This window comes from Galdieria sulphuraria (assembly GCF_000341285.1).
Source record: "Galdieria sulphuraria unplaced genomic scaffold scaf_57, whole genome shotgun sequence".
Taxonomy (NCBI): Eukaryota; Rhodophyta; class Bangiophyceae; order Galdieriales; family Galdieriaceae; genus Galdieria; species Galdieria sulphuraria.
This window is the reverse complement of record NW_005178418.1, coordinates 53392-79645: the sequence shown is the minus strand read 5'-3', so window position 1 is coordinate 79645 and position 26254 is coordinate 53392. Positions and strand designations below refer to the sequence as shown.

General features: G+C 39.3%; 15 protein-coding genes across 16 annotated transcripts; 7 read left to right on the top strand and 8 right to left on the bottom strand.

The window, feature by feature from the left end:
* Position 1: 1 nt before the first annotated feature.
* On the bottom strand, positions 2-2935 carry Gasu_55600 (coatomer protein complex, subunit beta 2). Its single transcript, XM_005703338.1, has 3 exons — positions 2865-2935; positions 1631-2806; positions 2-1577 (listed from the first exon to the last, which is right to left on the bottom strand). The coding sequence occupies exons 1-3, from the start codon at positions 2865-2867 to the stop codon at positions 63-65; spliced, it is 2694 nt and encodes an 897-aa protein (XP_005703395.1). The 5' UTR covers positions 2868-2935; the 3' UTR covers positions 2-62.
* Positions 2936-2985: 50 nt separating this feature from the next.
* On the top strand, positions 2986-4073 carry Gasu_55590 (uncharacterized protein). The gene is made up of 2 exons (XM_005703337.1): positions 2986-3372; positions 3422-4073. The coding sequence occupies exons 1-2, from the start codon at positions 3037-3039 to the stop codon at positions 3683-3685; spliced, it is 600 nt and encodes a 199-aa protein (XP_005703394.1). The 5' UTR covers positions 2986-3036; the 3' UTR covers positions 3686-4073.
* Positions 4074-4075: 2 nt separating this feature from the next.
* On the top strand, positions 4076-5080 carry Gasu_55580 (uncharacterized protein). Its single transcript, XM_005703336.1, has one exon. The coding sequence runs from the start codon at positions 4097-4099 to the stop codon at positions 5054-5056; it is 960 nt and encodes a 319-aa protein (XP_005703393.1). The 5' UTR covers positions 4076-4096; the 3' UTR covers positions 5057-5080.
* Positions 5081-5090: 10 nt separating this feature from the next.
* Positions 5091-6795, bottom strand: Gasu_55570 (glycosyl transferase family 1). The gene is made up of 2 exons (XM_005703335.1): positions 6482-6795; positions 5091-6437 (listed from the first exon to the last, which is right to left on the bottom strand). The coding sequence occupies exons 1-2, from the start codon at positions 6680-6682 to the stop codon at positions 5127-5129; spliced, it is 1512 nt and encodes a 503-aa protein (XP_005703392.1). The 5' UTR covers positions 6683-6795; the 3' UTR covers positions 5091-5126.
* A 290-nt stretch (positions 6796-7085) lies between these two features.
* On the top strand, positions 7086-8700 carry Gasu_55560 (uncharacterized protein). Its single transcript, XM_005703334.1, has 2 exons — positions 7086-8565; positions 8612-8700. Exons 1-2 carry the CDS (start codon positions 7096-7098, stop codon positions 8669-8671), a joined length of 1530 nt encoding a protein of 509 aa, XP_005703391.1. The 5' UTR covers positions 7086-7095; the 3' UTR covers positions 8672-8700.
* A 4-nt stretch (positions 8701-8704) lies between these two features.
* On the bottom strand, positions 8705-9655 carry Gasu_55550 (zinc finger (C3HC4-type RING finger) family protein). Its single transcript, XM_005703333.1, has 4 exons — positions 9360-9655; positions 9159-9308; positions 8904-9100; positions 8705-8856 (listed from the first exon to the last, which is right to left on the bottom strand). The coding sequence occupies exons 1-4, from the start codon at positions 9484-9486 to the stop codon at positions 8734-8736; spliced, it is 597 nt and encodes a 198-aa protein (XP_005703390.1). The 5' UTR covers positions 9487-9655; the 3' UTR covers positions 8705-8733.
* Positions 9656-9834: 179 nt separating this feature from the next.
* On the bottom strand, positions 9835-13965 carry Gasu_55540 (uncharacterized protein). The gene is made up of 3 exons (XM_005703332.1): positions 13307-13965; positions 11652-13240; positions 9835-11603 (listed from the first exon to the last, which is right to left on the bottom strand). The coding sequence occupies exons 2-3, from the start codon at positions 13236-13238 to the stop codon at positions 9963-9965; spliced, it is 3228 nt and encodes a 1075-aa protein (XP_005703389.1). The 5' UTR covers positions 13239-13240; positions 13307-13965; the 3' UTR covers positions 9835-9962.
* A 170-nt stretch (positions 13966-14135) lies between these two features.
* Gasu_55530 (transducin family protein / WD-40 repeat family protein) lies at positions 14136-15770 on the top strand. The gene is made up of 2 exons (XM_005703331.1): positions 14136-14447; positions 14493-15770. The coding sequence occupies exons 1-2, from the start codon at positions 14185-14187 to the stop codon at positions 15640-15642; spliced, it is 1413 nt and encodes a 470-aa protein (XP_005703388.1). The 5' UTR covers positions 14136-14184; the 3' UTR covers positions 15643-15770.
* A 4-nt stretch (positions 15771-15774) lies between these two features.
* On the bottom strand, positions 15775-17765 carry Gasu_55520 (uncharacterized protein). Its single transcript, XM_005703330.1, has 2 exons — positions 17620-17765; positions 15775-17564 (listed from the first exon to the last, which is right to left on the bottom strand). Exons 1-2 carry the CDS (start codon positions 17743-17745, stop codon positions 15801-15803), a joined length of 1890 nt encoding a protein of 629 aa, XP_005703387.1. The 5' UTR covers positions 17746-17765; the 3' UTR covers positions 15775-15800.
* A 629-nt stretch (positions 17766-18394) lies between these two features.
* On the bottom strand, positions 18395-19205 carry Gasu_55510 (uncharacterized protein). Its single transcript, XM_005703329.1, has 2 exons — positions 18755-19205; positions 18395-18704 (listed from the first exon to the last, which is right to left on the bottom strand). The coding sequence occupies exons 1-2, from the start codon at positions 19105-19107 to the stop codon at positions 18539-18541; spliced, it is 519 nt and encodes a 172-aa protein (XP_005703386.1). The 5' UTR covers positions 19108-19205; the 3' UTR covers positions 18395-18538.
* A 90-nt stretch (positions 19206-19295) lies between these two features.
* Gasu_55500 (uncharacterized protein) lies at positions 19296-20510 on the top strand. The gene is made up of 2 exons (XM_005703328.1): positions 19296-19550; positions 19608-20510. Exons 1-2 carry the CDS (start codon positions 19309-19311, stop codon positions 20479-20481), a joined length of 1116 nt encoding a protein of 371 aa, XP_005703385.1. The 5' UTR covers positions 19296-19308; the 3' UTR covers positions 20482-20510.
* Position 20511: 1 nt separating this feature from the next.
* Positions 20512-22195, bottom strand: Gasu_55490 (adenylosuccinate synthase). Its single transcript, XM_005703327.1, has 5 exons — positions 22043-22195; positions 21892-21986; positions 21737-21835; positions 21551-21678; positions 20512-21498 (listed from the first exon to the last, which is right to left on the bottom strand). Exons 1-5 carry the CDS (start codon positions 22158-22160, stop codon positions 20661-20663), a joined length of 1278 nt encoding a protein of 425 aa, XP_005703384.1. The 5' UTR covers positions 22161-22195; the 3' UTR covers positions 20512-20660.
* Positions 22196-22205: 10 nt separating this feature from the next.
* Gasu_55480 (DNA-directed RNA polymerase III subunit C25) lies at positions 22206-23170 on the top strand. 2 transcript variants are annotated; one of them, XM_005703325.1, is made up of 7 exons: positions 22206-22391; positions 22441-22520; positions 22576-22713; positions 22775-22849; positions 22901-22954; positions 23004-23055; positions 23109-23170. In XM_005703325.1, exons 1-7 carry the CDS (start codon positions 22265-22267, stop codon positions 23138-23140), a joined length of 558 nt encoding a protein of 185 aa, XP_005703382.1. In that variant the 5' UTR covers positions 22206-22264; the 3' UTR covers positions 23141-23170. The 2 variants fall into 2 exon arrangements, with proteins under 2 accessions (XP_005703382.1, XP_005703383.1); XM_005703326.1 differs by lacking the exon at positions 23109-23170 and having other exon boundaries at positions 23004-23100.
* A 4-nt stretch (positions 23171-23174) lies between these two features.
* On the bottom strand, positions 23175-23665 carry Gasu_55470 (30S ribosomal protein S12 (plastid)). Its single transcript, XM_005703324.1, has one exon. The coding sequence runs from the start codon at positions 23602-23604 to the stop codon at positions 23224-23226; it is 381 nt and encodes a 126-aa protein (XP_005703381.1). The 5' UTR covers positions 23605-23665; the 3' UTR covers positions 23175-23223.
* Positions 23666-23675: 10 nt separating this feature from the next.
* Positions 23676-26250, top strand: Gasu_55460 (serine/threonine protein kinase). The gene is made up of 5 exons (XM_005703323.1): positions 23676-23791; positions 23859-24438; positions 24561-25359; positions 25424-25668; positions 25723-26250. The coding sequence occupies exons 1-5, from the start codon at positions 23679-23681 to the stop codon at positions 25819-25821; spliced, it is 1836 nt and encodes a 611-aa protein (XP_005703380.1). The 5' UTR covers positions 23676-23678; the 3' UTR covers positions 25822-26250.
* The last annotated feature ends 4 nt before the right edge of the window (positions 26251-26254 follow it).

The following is a 26254-nucleotide window of genomic DNA, read 5'->3' as shown; positions in this document are numbered from 1 at the left end:
AGCAAAATTCAATGCCTTTATTGTGATCAAATAACTTTCACGAATGAGACTACGAAACCTTATCACATTTCATCATTCTGCAAATGATTATCTTCTTCCGAAGCATTGGTTTCGCTTGTATCCCATTCCGTGTTTATATCCGTGCGCAGCAATGAATCGTCTCCAATAGATGCTTCAGTCGATGCAGCAAGGTCATCGGTAACTCGCAACTTATCCATATGATTCAATAACGAAGAAAGAGGAACAAACACATCATCTTCATATTCTTTCCATCGTTGAGGTGGAACTTGTAGTCTTGAGGATATTCGGCTTTTGGTTTCCCTTTCCAATTGTAACGTTTCATCATATTCAGGAAAATAATGAGGGTGCGAAACAGGATCTGCGATCAAATTGGACAAGCGAATATTTCCTTCCTTTTTTAAATGCTCACGCCACATTTGTGCCACTCTCGTCATTTCGCTTGGCACATATGTTCTTGCAAAGAGAGCAGCCTCAGGATATCTCTTTGCTTTTAACAATGTATCAATGCAACTTTGTGTCTCACCAGTTAAAAAGAAACAAAGAAAGGCCAAGTTTAACTTTCCGCTGGTTATTGCCATTTGAGCCACTTTGTTGACTCCTTCGATGTCTCCTTTGCCAGAATATAGGCTTAACAAACCACTAAAATCACCAGACTCCTTCATACATTCTTCGGTCAAATTGATATCTCCAGATGAAAGTGCCAGTTCTGTGATTTGTCGCCATTTGGACTCTGAAGGAAACTGTTTGGCAATTTCCACTGCCACATGCAGTTTACGAAGCTTAATAGCCAATTCACAACGATAGTCAGGGTCCGTTGCTAAATCGAGAGCCTTTTCTAACCATCCTTGAGATTCCAAAAAATGTGCCAATTTAGTACGCTCTGAAGGAGGAATTTGTTCAAGAAACTGATCTGCTGCTTTCTCATCTCCACGAAGGATGGCAAGTTTGTACTCCAATACAGATACAAGAAGTTGATATGAAATAATATTGCATTCCTTATCTAAAAGATACGCTCTATTTTCGGAAGGTAAATATCCCAACAATATCAATTGACTATCGATATGTGCCAAAGTGGAGACCTCAGAACCAACCAAGTACTTAAGTTTCCCATCTGTGGTAGTATACAAAAAACAATCACCAATCCACCTTCCAGAAGCAACACGATCTTGATATTCTTGAATGACTTCAAAGGCATCTTCGACACCATCTTCTCCAAGTTGACCTCGATTGGTTTCTATTGCATTCATGACAGCGTCTCTCGAATACCTCAGAATATAAAACGCCTCTGGACCAGAAATTGCCATAAACTCCGAAGAATCTGACCAGAAAACTCCTTTTGCATTGATATCTACTCTTCTCACGATTTGTAACAAATTCCAGTCATAAAAGCACACAAAATCGCTTCCTTTGACACCCAACAAAGCACCTCCGAAAATTTCTTCTACTGTATAAGATGGCTTCATTACCTTGACTTCCTTAAACATTTTATTAAAAACTCGTATTCTTCCATTACTTTCTAGAATTGCGTACAAGCCAGCACCATTGTCCCATACAAACTAATGTCAAAACATTAAGAAATAGAAAAAGGCCTATTCAAGTAAAACCATACCGATTCAGCACTTCCGAAAGCCTTATTTCTCCATGCGAGAGCAGTATAAATAATATATTCGCCTTCACCACAAACAGCTACAAATCGACCATTGGCACTATGCGACATAACTTGTGGAAAAACTTCACAACTTCCCATATCCTTCGGAGCAATAGGTAGTCTTTCTCCATCTGTGATAACCATCGAATCCACACTCTTCAAGTTTACTGTGAGTATTTCGCTATGTTTGGCAATCACAACTCTTCCTGAAGAGTCCATCGAGGCAACAGGTCTATCCTTACCAACTTGGGCTAATACAGTGCCAAAGTCAAAACCAAATGCTACTTTGTTAGAACCTTTCACATAGGATAAAGACCAAACACGTTCCAAACCAAAGTTCAGACTGGTTTCCAGTTTATAAGTTGATGAGTTGTACATCATAATCATACCGTCTTCGGAGCCACTCATAATAAGAGGCATCGTAGGGTGGAAACCCACACAAGATACGTTGTAGGCGTGTCCTTCCAGAGTTTGAATACAACTTTTTGTCTGATAGTCCCACACTTTGACTGTTCTGTCATCACTTCCTGATATCAAATATGGCTTATCTGCACCACTAAAATAATCCAAGCAATTGACTCCCTTCTCATGGCCTTCCAAAGTAAAGTTGGGAACCGACGAAGAAATATTCCATACTTTAACAGTTCGATCCAAAGAGGCAGATGCAAAAGTATTCGGATCTTTAGAATTAAAAACAACTTGCATCACGTAGTGCGAGTGACCTTCAAACACCATCGTGTTCAACCAACCCTTTTCCCAGTTCCACAGTTTGATAAGCATATCGTCGGATGCTGAAAGTACATATGGTAGCGAAGGGTGTACGGCTAGACTTCTTATATAATCCACGTGGGCCTCAAAAGTTTTCAATTTTTCCATAGTGTTGTAGTTGTATACTCTAAGTTGCAAGTCATCTGCTCCAACTACAATCCACTGCTTCCGTACTATAAACTTCCCACAACGAACAGGTTGTTCTACGGTTTCGAAGGACTTGATAACCGCTCCGGAGTTGTATTCATATACAATAATACTTCCATCATACAAACAGGCTAGTATCCAAGGCTCATTCGGATGGAGATCAACACACTTGACTCGCTCAGAACGCGCTTCAAACGTTTTAGAAACTTCCAACTTTGAAGGCTAAAGGAAACATGTTGCTTAGAATTCTTTACACTCACTCCTCAACAAGGCTACATACCATTGCACTTCAATAATTGAGACGCAAGAGAACGTTCCACACAAGTGGCTCACAACAGTATCAACACTCCCACTTTTTCTATTTCACTAGGGAAGAGGGAGTGCAACCAAGTTTCTAAGACCTTTTCAAAGATTTCCAAAAACAATTCGACTTTTATAAGATTGGGTGAGGAATGAACGAAGAGACTACTTTACCTGTGAGTACCTTTCAAGTTGAAGAACCGGAAAATAACAGCTCGTCATTGGCAGTCGCTCAACTGTTTTCTAGAAGTTCCCATCCCATGGCTTTGTTTTTTCAAGTTGCTTTCAAACTAGTGTCGATATTGGTCTATCTTTTATTGGGTCTTTTTACCAGCAGCTTTATTATTCAGTTTGTTATTACTGTAACGTTGGTTTCGTTTGACTTTTGGACTGTAAAAAATATTACAGGGCGTCTTTTAGTGGGACTTCGATGGTGGAACGAAGTACAAGACGATGGTTCAACTCGTTGGCGCTTTGAGTCTAAGGAAGTATGAGAAGCGATCTTGCTTTTTAGGGTGCTTATTAATGACTCTTTAGGATCCAACTTATAAGCCGAACAAAGTGGATAGCAGGGTCTTTTGGTGGTCTATGTATCTCTCTCCTTTAATATGGATAGTGTTGGGTATTGTGTGTATTTTGAAGTTTCATATCACGTGGTTGGTTGCAGTTATAATAGCTTTGACACTTAGTGGTACCAACTTAGTTGGATTCTTGAAATGTGATCGAGAGTCAAAGCACCGCCTCAGTGCGTTTGTAAACAGTCAGTCCATGTTTCGTTCAGTCACCAAGTTGTTTATGTAAGTGAGAAAGTGATAAAATGAATTCTTACCTTGGTTATAATCACAAGATCAATGAAAAGAAAAAGTAATACTATTAGGAATACATTCCATCTTCTTTTTTGAAATGGTGACAAGTGATAGTTTTCTGCGGTTTTCAAACTAAAGGCAACAAGTTTTTTTGAAATATTTTTGTTTTAAAGCATCGCCATCCGCAAAGTTGCTGAGAGGTCTATCTATGCAAATAAGTTATGAGGGGCAAGGATGGTGTTTTTTTCTTGTCGACAATATTGACCAAAATGAGTCAACGGAAACCTTTTCGAATATCTCATCATCATGTCGACTATAGACTTTGAATAATCTCTGAAAAGTTGTTTGAAATGAATAGAAAAAATAAAATTGGTTTAGATTGGGCGCCATTTTTGTTGAGAAAAACATGAGTGGCTTTGTGGCGGCTCAACCTCCTGACTTTGAAATGTTGAACGAATTTGATAGACTCTTGAAACAACTACAGTGGTCAAGAGTTTCAAGAAATGTCCATGTAGCAATGGAGAATGGTTTCGTTTATTCACTTGTTTCGCTGAGAACAACGGACGTCGATCCTGGAGACCAAATAACTCTGGGAGGAAGTCGTCACGGTGAAAGGCTATTAGTAAGAGCTTTGGAACCGGAACAGTTGGCAATTTATTTGCGAATTTGGGTGCATAGAAGACCACAGCAAGACTTAGCCAAATATATCCCGCCAGTTAACTTGAGCTTTGCGGTGAAGCAAGAACTCTTGCTTCTGCGTTCTAACGCCGAAGAGATACCTTCAACAATTACCCAGTTATCCAAGGATATCACTATTTTGAGTCAAGCCAACTGTGTTTTTGCAGGCCTTGTTGGAATCCAAATTGTATATTTGCTTGAGAAGAGCCCTATCAGAGCCACACGACAGGATCCAAGTTTAGCTCACAAACGTCTGCAGGGCAGTTCACAACGAACGGAAGCAGATAATGAGCTTCGTACCGGTTCCCAACAACGCAGTGCAGTTCCTAACTTGCCACCAGTTACTGTCTTCCAACCAAACTTTGAACCAACACCTTTAGCTGCTCTCGATTTCCGTTGGACTTTGGATGTATACCCAAAAGATTCTACTGCTGAAAAGGAAGCATTAGTTAATCAGACACTTTCTGTGAACGAGACTCACTCTTACAATAATTTTTTATCCTCAAGTACCTCGTCATCTGAGAGATTTTTGGACGTGAATGGACACAAGGCAATAGAGTCATTGGTGAAGTACAATGAGGAGCTAAAAAAATCGCGACGTGCGAATGAAAAGAAGATCCCCTCGGTATTATGTTCCATGCAGAAACTCGTACCCTCAAAAGATGAAGCAAGTTCCGAATCTTTCTGAACACAAATACTTAAATGCGTTTGGTGATAATTTGTCAAAAACAGTCATCTTTATTACTACATTTTTTACTCTAAATGGCACCTTGAGCGATAATTCGCTTCTTTCTAGCTTGTAACATACTCTCCACGTTTTCTTGTGTCAGCTTGGCTTTGATTCTCTTCAAATGTTGAAGAATAGTATTTGTTACGGCATCTTGGTTGAATCGAGTGGAAATCATTTGTTTGGCATTGACAGCCTTTTTTCTGGCATCTTCGGGATTGTCTTTGACATATCTCATCAATTGACGAAGATGACATGTTGAAGGTCTTGCCAATAGATGTCCCCAATAGTTCATCATTTCTTCATCTTCAGATGGAAACAAGTCCAGCTTTTCAACCTCTATGAGATATCCAGTCTCTGGAGTAATGAACTCTGTATGTGCGCTCCAGTTGGTCGCGATAACTGGTACATTCATCATCATTGCTTCTGTATAAGGTCGCCCCCATCCTTCTCCTCTTGACGCCAATACAAATGCATCAGCCATGGCATAAAGTCCTGGCATATCTTGATTCGATAGAGAAGGTTCCAATACAGCTATTCGTGGTCGAATAGCTGAAGTAATACCCAAATCATTTGCAAATTGATGAATGAGTCCATGATAATAAGTTGCATTTGTTTTCATTTTGTGTGTTGCTGTAAGAACTACCAAACAAGTAGAATCGTCAGGTGAAAATTCACGTAGAAAGGCTTCCAATAGGAACTCCGTTCCTTTTCTTCCACCCCATCGAAAGACGGAAAGAAAGATAAAGTCTGATTCGAGACATTCTGGTGGTCGAGGTCGAGGCGTTATAGAAGGATCGGAAAATGTTTTAGTATCAACTGTTTGTGGCAGGACTTGTAGCATATCGGGTTTCACTCCACTGCCTGAAAAAGTTTTCACATTAAATTGAGTTGGCACCCAGACTTCGTCTACTTCGTTGTTACAGTGTTCTGCCCATTCATCTGGTAGACGATCAGTTTCGAAGACCGTTCTTCCCACTCTATATTTTGCAGTTTCGAAGAGAAAAGGTTCCCATCCACGAGGTATACTTTGTACGATGACAACATCATGCAACTTTCTTAAAATAGGCTCCATAATAAATGAACCATCTGGAAACATTCTTTTGCGACTGTCTATTTTTCTTGCAATCTCCTCATCTTCATACTGTTTTTTGATGAAATAGCGAGGCAGAGTTTCATTGGATGCCCATAGTTGTTTTAAAAGCTGTTGTGTTTCTTCACCCAAGGAAGCGAGATATTCTTCTTCGACGATGTCGCCGAAATGATATATCGATAATTGAGTGACATGTTTATGTAAACCTTGAATAAAACTAAGAGCTTCAGCACCATATCCTGAGCCACTCTATCATATATGAGTTGGAAAACTCAAAGGAGCTGAGTACGTACCAGAAAAGGTGCCAACCACAACACCGAGATATCTAAGACTTCGTCAACTGGTGGGTTTTCAAGATGAGCCGATTTCAAATAGATACGCATGAGAAAGGTTCCGAATAAAGCGTTGAGAACAATGAATAGGACTATCATGATGGCTGATGGACGAGATAATGGTTTTTTAACATAGTTTCCAAGTATTTTTGGATATTGCATTGGTAACGGAAAAGAATGACTCTTGTAGCTTTTCAACAGCATTTCAAAAACAACCAATGGGAAATAAAATGTAAATCAGCTTTTTTCTTGAAGCAATATTTGAGCGGGCCAAATAAGAAAAGCCCACGATGGAGGAGATAGATAAGATAGACAGTGTTTTCGAAATCCTTAGGAAGTGATGGAAAGATGACGACAAATAATTTCAAAAGAATTCACATAGCACAACAACCACTGAATGTCTTGATGGTTCTCAAGTCTTTCCAAGCAGTTGAATGCCTAGTTAGAAAAACAACACCGTGACATGAGGATGAGCAATGTAGAATGCAGGATTGGGGGCAATCGTGCATCTTCATATTTGCTTAGTTGCTAGTGAAGGGGAGTGAGACACTCTCCCTCTTAGTTTTCTAAAAGTTATGGAATCAAATAGTTCAACAGCGTGGAACTTTGAAGACGGTGCGCTGTATGTTAGACGCTCTTTTTTCGAACACGGTGTCACTGTTCCGTTGGTGACTTCGACCATGTTGAAAACAGAAGCTTTGGCCAATGTGTTTGAAGAACTTTTCAACTTGGCAACTGTAGTAGACAATAGACTGGTCGTTCAATTGGATCAATGGAACGATGCATGTAAAAGACACTTGGCGTTGACAAAGTTACAGGCCCAACACATCGTCCACACTCTTTACGTGGTTGCTCCTGAAATCAGAAATGAACAAGATTGGATTCCTTTTGTTGAACTTTTGGTGTTTGTACGTCTTCAAGCCTGTGCAAGAAGACTAGCCACTCCCGTGCGTCCCAGTACGGATGACGTCTTTCCAAAGAACACTCCATTGACAGGTTCTCCATTGGCACAGGATGAGAATAATCGTTCCAATTTTGCATATTCCAACCGTTCCTCTTCAATAAGACTAGAAAGAGGAACATTTACCTTTTACAAAGAAACTATGTTTGTTGTGAATAACTTGGAAGTTATTTTAGGTGATCTCGTACGACTGTACGAAGTTTTAGAACGAGTCGAGCAACAGGTGGGCGATGTGATGGACACGAGAGACAAGAAAGATAATAATGAGACGATCCAATGGTATATATTAAGGCCTGAATGTTTGAAGCACTTGAGTTTTCTGTTTCTAGCCTCTGTGGCTCATCAACCTATAAGTTGGAAAGACTGGATAGGAATATGGATACAGCGGCATGGTTCTTCACCTCTTTCTATCGAGACTTGGAGTGCGTTGTTAGGGAATGCGTTGAAACTTACTGCACAACAGAGTGGTGGCATTGCTCCTTCACCTGTTGATCCAACTTTGGAGTTGTCACAACTTACTCGTTGTACTATACTTCGTGCGGGCACAGAAGGAGAACCTTTATCCCATCGAGTTGTTCGGATTCGAAACTGTCAAGAAGTATATATTTACTTGCTGAATGGAATGGACTGTGTATCTGTTGAAGGCTGTTCGGATTGTATTATTTTTATAGGAGCTGCTTATTGTATATCTGTTACCAATTGTGAGACAGTCAAAATCGTATCCACTAGCAAGTTCTTGAGGATCACGAATGTCGTGGATTCGACGTTCCATTTGTGTGTGAATCATCAACCAGCATTGTTGGGAGACAATCGGGGTATTCGGTTGGCACCTTTTAATGCTTTTTATCCTTACTTAGAAGAGCATATGAAAAGTTGTGGTGTTTCTACTGTTTTCAATTATTGGAATGAGCCTTTTGTAGTTTTGGATTCTTCTTATCCACCAAGTACAGTTGCCAATATATTGCCTCCAGAACAACTTTGTCCGTTTGCAGTCCCAATTCACAATAGCGATGGAGTGACGAAGAAAAATCCAGTGCAGTTACCAAAAGAGTATTTAGATGCGGTAGATGAAAAGGCAAAGTCGGTGGATTGTTTAAGAGACATGGTAAGACAACAGCAAGAACACATAGACTTGGAACGAACTGTACAACATTATTTTCGTGAATGGCTCATATCCACTGGAAATATAAGACAAATTCATGACCTTGTGAAGTTGGCAGAATCTTTTGAATAAAGAAAAGAAATGCTTTTTTTATGTTAAGGATACGGTATACTGATCATTCCAAGGACATTCTGTGGATAGGATTGTGTTTGGAGTCCATCGTATGGGCAATACATAAAAAACAGTCCACTGATAAAGCCAGTAACCCAAAAACTACACAAGATGAGTAAAAACATGGTGTTCCGCAACTTGCTACGTACCAGCAAGTATAGTCCAAAGTAAAGGTGCACGAAATCAACTGTAATGAATGAAGCTGTGACGGGAACAATTCCTGAGAGCCACAAAGCTGTTTTCATTAAGTATCCCAATCCTACTACGGCAACAATGAACATGAATAATAGGAACAGGGCTCTCATAAATGCCCTGCTTCTTATTTTATGCAGACGATAAGGCGTACCTGTACATTGTTTTTATTATTGGTGTTTAGATAAAAGAATGAATAGAGACAGACTTACCACAAAGTTCACAGTGAACACGTAGACCTGTACAAGAAAAAGAAAAACCTAAGGCTTCAACGATGACAGAACATCTACCCATCAAGTTGTTCATCGTCAACAGAGCACAGCGTATCCACTGTGCCAGACAGTGCTGATGAACAAACCGAACTAGTATGTTATTTGTCTTTAGGAACTACTTGAATGGAAATGGTATCTTACGACTGCCTTTACAACTACAAGGCTCTATGAGGTCTGAATCTGGCAAGAAGCTCTCTTGCAGACAAATTCTGCAGGTACCTGAGATGGTCTTCTGGGGTAAAGCTATCAAGGTGTTCTCCAAGTCCATGTTGAAGAAAGCTATGCAATATCTAAAGACACAAAAAGCACTCTAGTATTGGAAATATTTGAAAGGATGCCACTCTGTACACAATATTGCGAGCTAAAAACACAGCTGCGACAGGTAATTCATGCAAAAAAGGAGCTCCGTTTATGGTCAAAGCAATTAAGAATGGATATGGGCCACGTAGAGATGGCACAGTAAATGAGGGTGCAGCAGAGTTGGCCTTATATCCACCACGTAATAATCGTCAATCGACATATATATACAACACTTGCAAAGCTAAGCTTTTTTCTGCGTTCCAATTTTGTAGAGAAAACAAAGTAGGCATAATCGTTCGAGAAACAAAGAGAACAGAATTGAATTATAGAGCGAAAAGACAAGAGGTTTATAATGACAGTGCCAAATGAAAAGGAAGTATCAAGTATATCCGCAAGGTAGATAGAAAAAGTTAACTGAAGGCACCAGTCTCTATCAGTTTAAAACTATAAGTTGTGACTCAAAGACGATCTTCGTTCAGATAACCACTGACTCACGGTCTTCATGCCATCTATGAGAGGAGAGTTTTCGGTAACAAGTGTGTTCAGTTGGTCTTTTAAAGACGATGATTGTTCACATTGTCCAAAAATGCTCTCAATCTCCCAAGCGATAGGAGATAGATGCCATAGATCTTCACATTGGCAACGAACATAGAATTTCCATCCAAGCTTACTTGAGGCAAACAATGATTCCACAACAAAGCCAAAGCCTTTTTCCATCGTATTTACGATATATAAACCTTTGATAGAGTTCAGCTGCAGTTCAATCAGGTTCACAAGAGTCAGTTTGTAAACCGTGGACCATAAGATATTACGAAATTGCATGGGTTTCAAATTTTCCAAAGACTCGAAAACAAAAGGGGCAATGCAATTATTCAATAAGACCATATCAGAAGCTTTTGACTCGATTTTCGAAATACAGAATATGTGATTGTCATTGTTGAACCCAATCTTCATATTTAACCTATCTAAAATGACAACATCGATGCACGTCTTGCTTATTTGTCGGATAGAAACGCCTAAAAGAAAGCAATACAACTCAAAGCGCTCTTGAATAGACCTCGCATTTGTCTTTGCAGCATCTGAAGAAGAAAGCACATACTGCTCTAATGACTGTCTGCGTTTTGACAGAAGCGAACCTTCTTGCTGAATTTTTTGCTTTTCATCTTCTTTGTGCATAATTTCTTTCTCGAGAGTTTGGATAGAATGTAAGAAACCCTCGCGAACACTTTCTTGCTCCTGTAAAGAGGCAATAATAGATTCGAGTTTACGTTGTTCTTCAACTGGAAGGGGAGAAGGTTGTAGCCTTAACTTTTGCGACTCTGCTATGTCATCAAACTCCGAAGAAAGTCTTTGCATCGATTCAATATGGGACTCTATGGATTGCATCTCTTCCTTAAAACGAGATATCCAATATTCTAGCTCGGACGCGAGTTCATTTTCAAACTGCAATCTTCTTTCGTACCAACTACAGCGCGCCTCTAGTCGACAGAAATTTTTCAAGCGCTTCATAGAGATTTGAAGCCTAGTCAATTGCTGTTTTGGAAAGTCTTTCTTCAGCACTGTGCAAAGTAATTCCGGAGGTTCTTTGTTGAGTGTATCTTCCGTTGAGCTTATTCGTGTTTCTGTATCAGTGCACGACGTTTCAAGCTTCTCACAGAGTTCTTCCAGCTTTTTGAGCCATCCATAGGATCCTGTTACTGCTAAAATCTTGCTTTCTTCATTTTCAGGAGTCGAACGATCATCCGTGGTGTATATGCCATACGAAGTTTGTCGTCTTCGTGAAGAAACGTTATCTAAGAAGCGAACTTTTGCTTCTTGAAGAAATTCTGAGACCGCATTATGACTTTGTTGCCTGCTAGTGGAACTCTTGTTTGTCGGATTTTCGTTTGTCATGAATATTTCTGTTAATGCATGCAACTCACTATCGTCATCATCTCCAAAGGCTTCTTGTTTTTGAAGACTATCCCAGTGACCTGCATTCCACTTATTATTTGACGGTGTGGAATCGTATGTATTCGATCTTGTAGAAGGTAGCGTTGAAAGTCGTTTGACGTTGGCTGCGATCGATTTTCTCCGAAATTCGAGCTATCATTATTGTAAGTATTGAACTTTCCAAAACCAAAAAATACTTACGGACTGTTTCCTGTCCTGACCAGAACTCTTCATTGTAGAGTTTGTCCTAGTTTCCTTATTTATAGAAGCAGCGATAGGAGATGGTGTGTAAACTGCCGATGGTTTCGCATTTTGCACTGTACTGTTATCTCTATTTGGTTCATGATGTTCTGCGATGCGATTATCTTTCGATTCTGTTTGAACTTTTCTATTGGGAGTGTAGACTGGAGGTTTTTTAACGAATCGAAATTTCGGTGTCCTATCATCCTTGCCTGTCTCTTGAGTTGGAACAATTTCTTGAAACGTCCAATCTTCATTATCTGTTTGCGGTCGTGATACTGGCCAAGTATAATCTCGATTGCTTTCCTTCATTGTATCGGTCAGCTCATTTTCTTCATTCTGATCTCTTTCTGACTGAAGCAGGTTTTTGAAGTCAGTTGTTGAAATGCTCCAGTCCTCTTCATTGGGAGCTTCTACAGCCGACTGCGCTTCTATCGCTGTTTCATAAGGTTCTGCATAGTCTTTAGTTTCGCCTTTTTCATTTCTCTTTTCATACATTCTCTTGTCTTCTGTATCATCCATTTGTATTTGTCGTTGAATATTTTTCAACTCTGAAGCATTTACTGGCATTCGAGGGAGGCTTACAGTTGTATCTTCTTCCATTAACATGCGTAAAGATGGAATGGACTTTGTAATTTCTGCAGTCATCTCTTTAGTATCGTAAAGTTGCTCAGCATCTCCTTTGCCAGAGGGACTACCGAAGACTCTTCCGTACATTTTTTCAAAACTAGCATCAGCATCATCTTCTTCTACCTCCTCCGCATGATTTTGGTAGGTTTCGATAGATTTTCGAACGCTCTCCCAATTGGAAGTCAGTGTTTCGTCCTCACCTAATAGATCATTCAATTTTGGTATCTTTTCAGTTATCTCGGTATATGTGGCATCAAACGGATCATAATCTTTTTTCTCTTGCTTGGAAGAGTTCAACTCTGTATCGTTATCGTAGTTACGACGAGTGGATGGAAATATGGTTGTGTCACCAATAGATATCCGAGGCAACTTTGCTGCTTTGGAAACGTCTTCATCCATAAAAAAACTGAGCGAGTTGTTGGCGTTGGTGATATCATCGAATTCTTCTGTATCTTCAGAATAGTCATTATCTTCCTTTGAAGTTTTTCTATTGGATATATCTGTTGAATATTCATAGGACATTTTCCACTCAGCGGTTTCTCCTTCGGTGTCTTTCAAGAGAGTCGAAAGACTGGGCATAGTTATGGTATCGGCATTGTCACTGTTGAAAGTCGAACTATAAATATGTTTGGTGATTTGTGGGTTGGTTTCTGTGTAGTCATGCTCGTTATGCACTTCGTCTGCTATATTCCACTCTTCTTCATTTCGATCAAAAATTTTTACTTGGCTTCCTCCAAAGGATACCCTTTTTTGGTAGGAACGACGCCTTTTCTTATCTCCCGGTATACTCGCAATATTTGTCATTGTCTTGGTAGTATTTGCAGCATCTTCAGTAAGCTTGGTACTCCTTCCAAGCTGCATAGTATCTTGTGTGTTTTCATCATCTAACGTATCTAAATTTTCTTTATTATCCTCCATTTCTAGGTCAGGAAAGTGTTTCAGTACTTGAGTTATAGCGCCAAATTTTGAATTTGGAAATAACGGACAAGTCGTTCAGTCTATAAGTCTAATTTGGAGATTGGCGGGCTTCGAAGAGGGGATCCCTTTCAACAAGTCGATGGATTATAGTGTAATTTACAAATCTAAATAAAGAATATCACAACTATTCTTAAGCCTTTCCTCTTTGGAAGAAAAGACAGTGACCAACTCTTTCTCCTTGTGTACCAGCCTCCGTTGGGCTGTTTTGTGATGTTCCAATCGAGACTTCAGTCATTCTCGACGTGACTTTGTTGAAACTCGTCGTTTTATTTTCAGGATTTCTTGTTCATAACTCGTCACTCCGTGTCAACGTGTGGTAAATTGGCTCTGAGAGATTGCAATGAATATATCTTGATAGTGTATCTGTCAATTATTGTCTTCCTATTTGTGATAATCGTCTCAGTCGAAGTATGATAAGCTATAAAGGTCGCTGTTACATAAAATATTTTCATGAGTTAATGGCACTGGAAACGATCCAACCTTGGAAATATAAAACTCAAAGGATATGTCATTATCAACTGGATAAAATGGGGAACTATCTATTCACGACATAAAAGAACAATGACATTGTAATCTATTTGAAAGTACTACAACGTTTCGGATTGACGACGACTTGGTGCAGCAACGAAGTTGATTGTGAATACAAGAGACAGCAAAGTACTCAATATCACGTATCCCGGTAAAGACTTGTGCTGAATGCATTGGTGTTTGACTATATAATAAAAATGTGAGACTATCTACGGATCATTTCTGGTTGCTTCACAATATCATAAAAATAAGTTGTTACTAAACTTTTAATTGCTTATTCGAAAGTCATGATATATTCCCATTACCCATTGGTAAAGTTTTGGTTGTGGATTTTTGGGATAGTGAACGTGGTCTCATAATGATATCTGCTTTGGTTTGGGTTCCTCGTGGTGCTTCTCAAAATAAAGAAAACGAAATAGAAGACTTTATTTCCAGTAGCTGTATTATTGAAGAAAACGAAGCCGTTATGGAAGAAAGTGATGAGTCATCAGACTCTTCGTCTGTATCCGTCGGTGATGTGTTGGCTCCTGATCTAAACAGCCTGACCCAGCAAGATACATTACAGGCGGACTATGAAAAAGACCAACAGGATGAGGAAGAAAGGGAAGATCTCCAATATCGGTTCGTACTATATCTTTCGTTTATGTAGTTTTGACATTGTACTAGTGAAACGGACGCCGTAGTTATATGCGGTTTGACAGAAGATGAGGTTTCTTCTTTGGTATTTTATGTCATAGAAGACACGGAAGACGGACCGCACTTGTATCCACACCATGATTTGGTGCTTCCATCTTTTCCTTTGTCGCTAGCGTGGTGTGATATCTCTGGCTTGGATGGTTGGAACTGCCAAAGTTGCGTTGCTGTTGGTAGTCTTATACCACAAATTGAGATATATGATGCAAGTGCTGTTGATGAACTGGAACCTCTTGCCATTCTTGGGGAAACTCGTGTCTCAAAACTTTCTTCGAGCTCTACCCGAAAGAAAACTAAGAGAAGACCAAAGAAAGTGGATTCAGAGTATCATGTGGACTCTGTATTAAGTTTATCGTGGAATAGAAACGACAAACGGCTTTTGGCAAGCGGTTCAGCTGATTGCACGGTTCGTTGTTGGGATATAACCACCTGTAAGAGTGTTCGGACTTGGCTACACCATGAAAAGGAAGTTCAAAGTGTTTGTTGGCATGAGAAAGAACCCACTCTACTCTTATCAGGTTCTTTTGATCAGACTGTCTCACTTTTGGATATTCGGGTGAACCAAAATATTCCAAGCTTTCGTTTATCTGTTGACTCTGATGTGGAATCTGTTTGTTGGGTGCCAACCAGTTGGGAAGGTGCTGCAAGCTCAAAGTTTTTGGTTACACTTGAAAATGGCACAATGGAATTATTCGATAGTAGAATGGCAAGCTCTGAAAGTCAACGTTCTGTTGCATTGTGGACCTGTAAGGCTCATGAGAAAGCTGTTTCTGCTTGCACATTCTCCACACATTTCAAAGGAATGCTAGTTACTGGTTCTTTGGATGAAAGCCTTAGACTTTGGGATTGTAAGGAAAGTCGACCTCAGTTGGTCCAGGAATGGAAAACTACAGGAGTAGGAGCTATTTTTGCCACTCAATTTTGTCAAGATATAGAGACATCGAATTGGTTGGCTTTGAGTGGTTCTAAAGGAAAACTAGAGTTGTTGGATATTCTTACTATTGGAGATACTTTAGTACAACATTTTCCAGAATGTTCTCAAAAGAGTTCCCGTTCAACTCGAAGTTTTATAGGAGTATATTCCGATGATGAAAGTTTATCTTCTTCTTCTTCTTCCGATTAAACACTTAAGAGTAATGGAATGATGTCTGTCTTTACTTGCCAACTTGGAGAGCTAAATACCCAATCCACTTTAATCATATTATACTGTAGTTGTTCTCATTGGCAAACAAACGTATCTATCATTGGAAGTCATATGAAACCTCACAATATATAATTGTTTTATTCCAAGCTGTTAGTAGACTGCGATGCAAATATAATTTTCGGAGGAACCTGCAAATAACCTTGAAGAGAGTGTAGCTTAAGAATATCCAAATAAGAGTTATTTCCTATATATCCAAAACAACGAAATGGTTCAACCAACTGTCCATCTTCTCCAAACGCACTGTTTTCGTCAGATTCCGAAACATCATACTCACAAAATGAATTCGACTTCACTTTGGTAATATATGAATTGGGCTCTTCAGAATATTTCTTTAAGTGCTCAAATCTTTTCTTCCACTCTTTTTCTACTTGTAGAATCGTATTGGATAAATAAGGCAAATCTACGGAGTAGTAATATAACAAATCCTGAACCCTAAATACAAAACCACAGCGATATAAACAGTGTAATAAATGTTTCAAAGGATCTTCTTCCAGTATATTATTCATATACCAAACAACTTGTTTGGGACAAGTTATTTCTTGGTCTTTACAAAAGGAGCCGTCATAGTCTCTCATGCCACATAAAAGCCTACCAAGCTTCTGAAACTTTTCAAGTAACATGTCGGTCATCAAATCCATGGCATGTTGGCTGCAATGAGTGAATCCTATTTGCATAAAAATACTACACATGAAACTTCTTACAAGTTGCCATTCATACTGAGGAGGATACTTTTCAGCTTCTACTTCTTGCGTAATAACTTGATGAAGCGAGTAACCTTCCCGAGGAACATATCCTTCATCTTTGGAGTCTAAAAGTTCTGTATTGGACAAAATGGGAGAAGAAATCAACTCATCTAAGGTGTCTGAATCGTTTCCATTTGAATAATTTTCAAAAGTTTCTTTCATTTGGTACACGTTCATTAATCTTCTACAATTCTTCATTACTTCAGAGCTAGTATTCCATAGACTGCTATTTTCATCCAGACAAAGTTGTCCACACTGGTTCATTCCAACTTTTGAATATATAAGAGGAACATCTGGAACACAAGAAAATACGTCAAACTGTTCTGGTTGCCAAGACATACCATCATCAGGTTCTTCAATAGTAGCAACATTCCTTTCGGTGTCTAAACTAGATGAACCGGGTTGATTGCTCTCCTTCAAAAATGAAAAGGTACTCGACTGGCAACAAGAAAAACATTTTGTTTTCTTTATAAATTCGGCCATTCGAAAGGGATCTCGTCTGTAGGAAGCTTTCAGTTGGTAGCTATCTTCTGTATCATTGGAATATCTATCGGATGTAGTCTTATCATCCGATATAAAATTACTCGAAGACTTTTCTACGTGATTAACTAAATGGTCTGAATGAGCAATTGTCGACTCTGAGGACGTCTTCTTGCTACTCGTTCCTTCCTTGTTAGAATCCTTTCCGTATATAGTGGACTTTACTCTACGAGACTCTCTACCTCTCTTTAGACTCTCTGCTTCGTTCAAGTCTTCTGTTTTGCTTCTTTGTCTTTTACGTAACGTAACTTTGTCGCTCAACTGGTCCAACAATCGATATTCCGTGTAATTCTTTCTCTCCTGCATACCCCTAACTCTAATGTTTTCTTGAAAACAATCTTCCCAATAGAAATTGCCCACAACGAACTCGAGAAGATTTCCAACACAAGCAAACTCGCTTCGAACAGCATCCATCTGCGTTTGTATAGCTTGTTGAAAACCCAAAGGAAGAGTAGTGCAAGACTCTACTACAAGTAATGCAAGTTCCTTCCTTAAAGATGCTGAAAGCTTCACATCGTTGGTAAAGTTAAGAAACCAATTCTTCCACTTTTCTGGATCCTTGATATACAAACTTAATATTCAACCGAAATGAGCCAAAATACAATAGTAGTACCTTTAAGATGGACAGCAACCAAGTGGCTTTGGCTTCATCTAGATTTAGTTTCTCGATCAAATATTGTCTAGAGTCAAGGGCACGTAATCGATACAACTCCACAATATCCACTGTATACAACTCCATTATACCGTACGGAGTGAATGAAGTGAGAGGAGTTGAATAGACGCTAGGGAGGGTATATATATATGTTTACCTGTGTCTCTATTGTGTATGTGAATATTTGTATATTGTAACTTTTACAACTTGAATGTTTGTCCCCAGTTCAAAGGCATTTTCAACTACCAACGCCCAATAAATATTGTCATTCACTACTACGAATGGAGACAATATTTCCTTTCAATATTCAGACAAGTTCTCACTTATTGTTAGTAACATGATATTTATGTTTTCATATTGTCTTATAGTGAGCTTCTCATCATCACATGGTGGAGGAAGAAGAAATAAGGTAACCCATTTGGCTATGGAGGAAAGATAGGGTTATGAGTCAATTCTCAAATATTAATAGCCTTGTTGAGTTTTCAATGAATGATGAAATATCAAAATAAAAAATGAAATCATCACAAATACATATATAATGTTATATCTAACTCAATCCAGTTTTTCACAATTGCTATCTTACTTGCACTATCTATAAGAGTAACGAAACATTCAAAATACTCATTTTTCAAAAAAATCATGATCACTTTCTTCAAGCAATCTTCAAAAATGACACAGAAAGAAACTGGGCACTTTTCAATCATGAGATATTTGGTCAATTGAAGGAACTTTGGCAAAAATTGTGAATGGCAACTCGAGTTCTTAAAGCAGCTCTATCACTTGATAAGTAGCAATCTTTATGATCGAAACAATTTGCAAATATCCTATCATACAAAACAACTAGACATATCTGCTTGGCACCAATCTAATAAAGCAGAAATCACGTTTCAAGTTCTTCTAAATAATACTCGTCTTCAGATGGGTCTGCTTCTCCTAAATACTCTGCCAATACTTTTTCATCATCCACGATTGTAGCATCTCCTATCGTATCCACAGTTTCGACAAACGAACTCTTATCGTCCATATCCCAATCTTCTTCGATCAATCTGCTGAAAGTTAGGGAAGAACAGCAATATTGCCAGATAAGAAAACCTACCGACCATCTTCCGCCAACCAGTCCAATATACAATCGTCATGTGCCCGAATAAAAGGAGCACGTTCATCCATATCGTACTCTACACAAGCAAGATTTTCCGAGGGACTCTCTAACAATTCTTCCACGGTTAAAATATCAGGAGTTATCCCTGGAGCTAAAGTTCCGGGATAGTTTTGTCTGGGGTAATAATCTTTAAGTTTTTGAAAACCAGGAGGTGGTGGAATGTATTTGTCATAGCTTCTCCTCGGAGCAAGTTGCATCGTCCACTTCTTACGTTGCAAACAGTATAAACAACTTTGTTTATGTGACAAAGGACGTAACGGCCCATAAATGCATACAAAAGCTGTTTTCATCAAAAGCTGACAAGTTTATGACTTTAACGAAAACAAAGCGAATGAAAATCGCAACGCTAGCTTCAATTGAATTGTTCTCCCAATCAGTCAAATGGTTTCATTGCAACTTATCAGTGCATATGTAGAAATACATTAAAAAATCAAAGTTGCTGATTGAAGAGCTAAGTTAGATGTAAAGTAACATGAACAAGAAAAATGCTAATGTGTCTCCCCTTATTGCGCCAAATTTTGGACTCCAATCTTTTTCAAAAGATGATTGGCGCGGCTGAAGAGAGAATAACCTCAGAAGACGAGTGGAGCTTAAGTATTTCTCAACGCTTGCTTTCAACAGGGTTCTTTCCAGCCAACTGTAATGTGAGCGACAATGATACAAACTGCAAAACGTTAAGAGACTGGCTTGAGACTAATGATTCGAAAGTTGTTTTGAAAGAGTTGGCAAACTGGTAAGTTGACAATCGCAAATCCTTTCTTATTGCCTTAAACTTACATTCAACTTCCAGGATAGCTTCTGAATGGAATTTGGAAAAAGAAATTTTCAAAGGAGGAAAGAAGGAAAACACAGTTGAAGGCCTTCTCATGTTTTACAGATATCTAAATATTCGTATCCCAGTATCCATTTTGACTGGAAAAAGTTTTCAATGGACTTTATACAAGCCTATTCTTGAGGAAGTGGTCGGCATCATGTTGACCATACGACAGTTAAGGGAAGAACCTTGGTTGACAGAAAACGAGGAAGTTCTGTTTTCCAATGTCCTTGAAGATGGGAACATACCCTTGAACACAAAAAAGGTTTCTGATGATGTAGAAAGTGATTCTGTGGAACTTACTAGTTTTCAAGTACAAAATGAAATGAGGAAAGTTATTGGTATCCTTGAGAAATATAGCAATTCTTCTAGAGGGAATTGGATGAATTTCGAACAAGTTAAGTGCAACCTAAATGAACAAGTAGAAAGAGGACAGCGAGAGCACGAGCTATTAGATGCAGACGTTTTGAACCAATTTCAACTGGATGACACTGCTGTGTGGGACCTGTTTTCACGATTAGAGCAAATCATGGAGGATTTCCAAGAAAATCAACGACAATTGGAATTGTTAGACGAATGGAAGCAAAGTATACCTAGACTGGATCCTGATTTTGGGAAGAAAATACAGAGAATGGTTGCATTACTCAAGCCTGCTTTTGACATTTTACAAGAGAATCAAAAGTGGAATGTTGTATGTTCCGAATTATCTCGCGATGGTAGAAAACTTGAAAAAATGGAGAGCCAACTGAAGCTATGCGAATCTCTTCTAGTTAGACTTGAAAACTTCAACAAAAATGCAGAATATGCTTTCAAAGGAGAAAATAAGGAAAACATTGTTGAAATGGAATAAGGAAATATGAAACCAAAACAATACATTTTCTTTGAGTTCTAATTCTTTATGCATGAGAAGGAATCGAATGGTCTTGTCGAATTAGAGTCAAAGTTCACTTTAAGGAAAGGGCCAATACCCAAATTCAAAAAACGTCAAAAAAGTATCAAAGAACGGATTGGAACGGTTACACACAATGTCTATTTTTCTATTAGACAATTTCTTGAAGGACCGACGCCAATGTAGCGAATTGGAACTCCGACTAGTTGTTCTATTCGATTGACATACGTCTTTGCAGCTTCCGGTAATTGTTCAAAACTAGTAACTTGGTGTAGATCAACACCCTGCCAACCAACGAACGTTTCATATTCAACTTCGACTTCGGATAACACTTCCAAAGATGAAGGAAATCCATGCAATGGTCTTCCTCGATGTCGATAACCTACTCCAACCAATATAGATTGAAATTCTGATAAGACATCCAACTTAGTGAGACAAAGACTAGAATATCCATTCAAAAGAATAGAATACTTTAAAACCATAACATCCAACCAACCACATCGACGAAGTCTACCAGTTGTTGTGCCGAACTCTTTTCCAACTTGCTGCATGATGTGGCCGTTCTTATCAGAGCATTCTGTAGGAAATGGACCCTCTCCTACTCGAGTTGTGTATGCTTTGAAGACACCAACAACATTTCCGACCATTCTAGGTGATATCCCTAAACCGGTCAGTGCTCCTCCAATGGTACAATTGGAGGATGTTACATAAGGATACGTTCCAAAATCAATGTCCAACATCGCAGCATTAGCACCTTCGATCAATACTGAACGACCTTTACTAATTCTTTCATGAACCCAGGACACCGTTTCTCTAATGAAAGGTTCCGCTCGTCGAGTCAAATAATAATATTTTTCAATTTCCTTTTTCGGATCATATTCGAATACTCGAAACCTTTTAAACTTGGTAGCAAGTGACTTTCGAAACTTATCAGCGAAAGTTTGAAAGTTCCTTAAGTCAGCTATACGAATGCCAGTACTATAAAAGACGAATGAGTAAGAAGACAAGATATTTGAGGAAGACATCTCACCGGTTGGCCTTGGAACTATAACAAGGCCCGATTCCTTTCTTTGTCGTACCAATTTTGCTCCCACCTCTCTCTTCTTCTCTGAATCCATCAACTAACTGATGATAATCGAATAGAACGTGTGCCTTGTCCTACCCAGTGGTATAAAACTTGATTGGACACTTTGAAGAGTAGTAACAGGTAGCTTACCGATATCTTTATGCGACCCTCAACATCGATACCTTTAGCCATCAAATCATCTATCTCATTGAAAAAGCTTTCTAGGTGAAGGACCACTCCGTTTCCAATCTAACACAATAGCGAACAAAAACATAAGAAGGTTGGAACCAAGTTGTCAGACATACCACTGCAGTCACGTCAGGAGACAGTAATCCACTCGGAATCAAGTGGAAGGAATATTTTTTATCTTCTACAACGATTGTGTGACCAGCGTTTGCTCCTAAAGTATTTCACAGAAAATGAATCGAGTGCACAAGGTCCAAATAGCTATTTCACCTCCTTGACAGCGTGCAACGATATCGAATCGGCTAGCTAAGATATCAATAAGCTTTCCCTTTCCTTCATCTCCCCACTGAACTCCCAAAACAGCTGTTACTTGACTTTCCTCTTTCATCAAGACACGAAAAGCTTTTCCCAAATCGTCAACAAATTTTCTTTCCTTTTGATATGTGCGAGTGATCGTTCACTACAAGCGACAGGATCTTCATGTAGAGTGAAATGTTCAAACTTGCCGTCCTGGAAGATACCTTGAGAATTTCACCAGAACGCTTTTCTCTACCCAAGTTTGATGCCTTATGCTATGCAGTTCATAGAAAATATTCCAACAGGATAGTTCCTGGCGTAGGCAAGTTGATTTATGTCTGTTAACGCCTTGTGCGTAATAAGTATTCTAGGATTGTGTGTTGGACTGTGGGATTGGCTAAAGGCCGAGGAAGACTATCTTCATCCTGGAGACGGTGGTTCCTGGACAAAGGTTATTTTGTCACTCGCAATCCAACCTTTATGTTCCGATTTGTTTCTTCTTTTAGGTAATTTTTAGACTACTGGTGTTTGAACCTCAAGTAGGAGAGGTCATAATCGGAAGGGTTGAGCATAGCTCTTCTGAAGGTCTCTACGTTTCAGTCGACTTTTTTAATAATATTTTTATTGATCGGCTAGCCTTGCAGGTAACTTTCTAGGAATCTTTGCACTTGCCACACAACATTCATCAACATTTTCTTTGTTCAGGAACCTTCTGTCTTTGATGAAGAAGAACAAGTATGGATTTGGAAATACCAAGGCCATGATCTGCATATAGACGTGGTTAGTGTCGGTTCAAAAAAGTATGTCGTACCTTTGGCTCAACATTTATAGGGTGAAGATATACGTTTCCGAGTGGTCAAGGTGGTCTATGAAAACTCAGATAGAGTAAGCATATCGCCTCGTGAGATTCTGATTGACTAAAGATTGCGTTCAGTCAAGTGTTTCAACAGGTGCAATGACTGTTCAGGGTTCTATAGCTGGAGACGGTATTTATAGTTGATTCCAATTATTTGCAGAGAAATTTGAGTTGCCTTCTTAGGTCTGGGTTTGGTTTCTTGGTGGCCAAAGTGAAACACTAGCTGCTGCTTTTCGGTTATCTATCGCAAAGATTTAACCCAAACTTAAAAGCCTATTTATAAGAAGCTTTGATATTATTATTCCTTCTTCTTCTTCACACCATATTTCGAACGTGAAGAGGAACGATTAGCAACGGGTGCCAAATCATACACTCCTCGAACCAAGTGATATTGTACTCCAGGAAGATCCTTCACACGTCCACCACGAACCATCACTACTGAATGTTCCTGAAGATTATGCCCTTCGCCAGGAATATACGCAATCACCGTTTCCCCGTTACTCAGTTTTACTTGAGCCACCTTTCTCTGAGCAGAGTTGGGTTTTTTGGGAGTGGTTGTATAAACTCGCAAGCAAACACCTCTCTTTTGTGGCGCACCTTGTAAAGCAGTATTTCTCTTATATTTTTGTTGCGGAATTCTCTTTACGGCACCTCTTATTAACTGCCTGATCGTCGTCATTCACTCGCTTGGAAATCAAATCTTCTCTCCAATTTCTATATCGACAAATTACCAATTGATTGTTCTTGTTGAAAATGGCTTCTGAAAGTCAACAGCATGTGGAGACCAGGAAAGCATATCCAAACACGGCAGAAGCTTATCAACTCATTGAGCCTATAGGTCAAGGGGAATCTGCAGTAGTTTATCGGTACGTTCGGATTCCGGTTTTATTTACAACTTTTTGGGGCTAAAGTTGGAATCACCCAACAAACTAGTGGTTGGTGTGAAAGCTTACAAGAAGAAGTAGCTATCAAAATAGTGGACTTGGAACTATTTCAAACCTCATTGGAAGAGATATCTAAAGAAATTCAGGTTATGTCCTTGTCTTTACACCCCAACGTCGTTCCCTATTGCACTTCTTTCGTATGTGGGCACGATTTGTGGGTAGTCATGCCGTTGTTGGCTGGTGGAGACGTCAAGTCACTAATGGATTGCTCTTTTCCAGAAGGTATGGATGAGCCTCTGGTTCAATATATCTTGTATGGGGTTCTTCGAGCTGTTTCGTACTTCCACAAACATGGTCAAATACATCGCAACATCAAGGCTGCCAATATATTACTAACTGTGGATGGACGGGTCATGCTAAGTGATTATGGTTTAGTTGGTTGGATGGTGGAAGGGGGCCTTAAGCGTAGTATCAGACAGACTTTTGTAGGGACCCCCTGTTGGATGGCTCCGGAAGTATTGGAACAGACTCATGGTTATGACTATAAAGCAGATATTTGGAGTTATGGAATAACGGCACTGGAATTGGCTCAAGGAAGAGCTCCTTTCTCAGAATATCCACCAATGAAGGTATGTAATGTGAACTGAATGCTATATGACAAAGATTTTGCAAAACTGGGCAAACACTTGCATTGTTTGGTTTGTCGTTTTCTAATATCAGTGTGTTATCTCACTTGTGGCTCTTTTCATAGGTTTTGTTATTAACTTTGCAAGGTCCGGCACCTTCCTTAAAGGGACCAGCTAGACAACGTTTCTCCAAAGCTTTTCATGATTTGGTCAGCCAATGTCTACAGAAAGAACCATCTCAACGACCAACGGCATCGCAATTATTAGAACACAAGTTTTTTAAGAATGTTAAAAAGCCCAGTAACCTTGCTGATATTATTGCAAAGTCACCACCGTTAGGTAGGCGTTCAGGCAATCAGAGAATTCTGGTCCAGCAAGTATTGAACAACAAACAAACCGCTGGTAGTGGAAATAATGATGAAATTGCTGGAGGATGGAACTTCGACTCGAGTGAAAGCGAGGTCAAGTCAGAAAAGTACGAAAGTTTACACAACGAATCGTTCGATTGGAATGAAGACACTCAGGAGGATAAGCAGACAGTATGGAATAGGAAAAAAGAGGGAACGGACCATATCCAAGGTAGTCAGAAGAATGAATTGGTGGAGAAACATGATAGCAAATCATTTTCTACACAAGATAATGCTAGTCACTCTGATGAAGAAAGGAAGCAAAATGACAGCTCGATCGTTGCAAGTAGTGAAGAGAAGAATGCCAAAACGATGACCAAAAAGGGGCGCTTTGTGGTAATTGAAGTAGATGATCGTACAACTGTTGGAGATAGCCGTTCAACGGGGAATTCATTGAACGTAGTCGATACGAGTGGTGGTGGTCGAACGACTCCCAATCCATGGATAGAAGAACATAGTCCTCCATTGCCTTTGGTTTCCAAAGAATCTCATGCACAACCCCATGCAACGATGGAAGGTATTTGTATGTGTTTGTTGATAGATGAGAATGTACTGAATGGATTTTATGATGATGATGATAGCTCCTCCTGTGCTCGTCCGAGAGCTTTCTTCACATCGACTAGCCAATGTTTCTAGTATTTCTCACTCTACCGAAAACAACAGATCTTCAACCTCCTTTCGTAGAGGACGTTTTGAGGTAAAAGAAGTGGAAGATCATGCAAGTAACCCTTCTTTGCCTTCTCGTTCAAGACCTCAGTCACCTTCTCCACGTATTGGTTTGGGTGGTGGTCCTGTTGGTGAGACTCGAGGTCCTTTCATGTTATTGGTAAGTAGTCATTAGATAGATAGATAGAGAAAAAATGATGATGATGATGACTAGGCCGAGTTACAAAATCAATTGATAGCCTTATTGAACGAAAATGAAAACCTTCGAAAAGAAAACACAGCCTTAAAGTCGGAATTGGAACAAAAAAAATAGTCAATTATATTTATTCTGAAACGGATGGAATGGTTGTTTTCGTAACAAAACTAGTGCCACCTGACATGAGTTGATCCAATTTGTCCAATATTCGTTCATATATCAACAAAGGTATGGCACCCGTATCCCCTAAACCTAACCAAGAAAGTAACATATCAAGACTCGGTGTCAATTCCCCCAGCGCATTGAGTTTGGGTTGAAACAACAGTCGTTTTCGATGAACGTGATAACGACTTTCCATCGTCGTTACCAATTGAGGACCAAGGGAATCTTGATGGGTTTGTGTTTTGGAAAAATAGAGTCGCAAAATATGACGCATGTAACGATATTGACTAACGCGACTGGTAATTTGAACGGGGCCATCAAAGTCGGTGACAAAATCATAATAAAAGTCGGTTGCATAGACGATTGTCTGTAATCTTAAATTGGGATT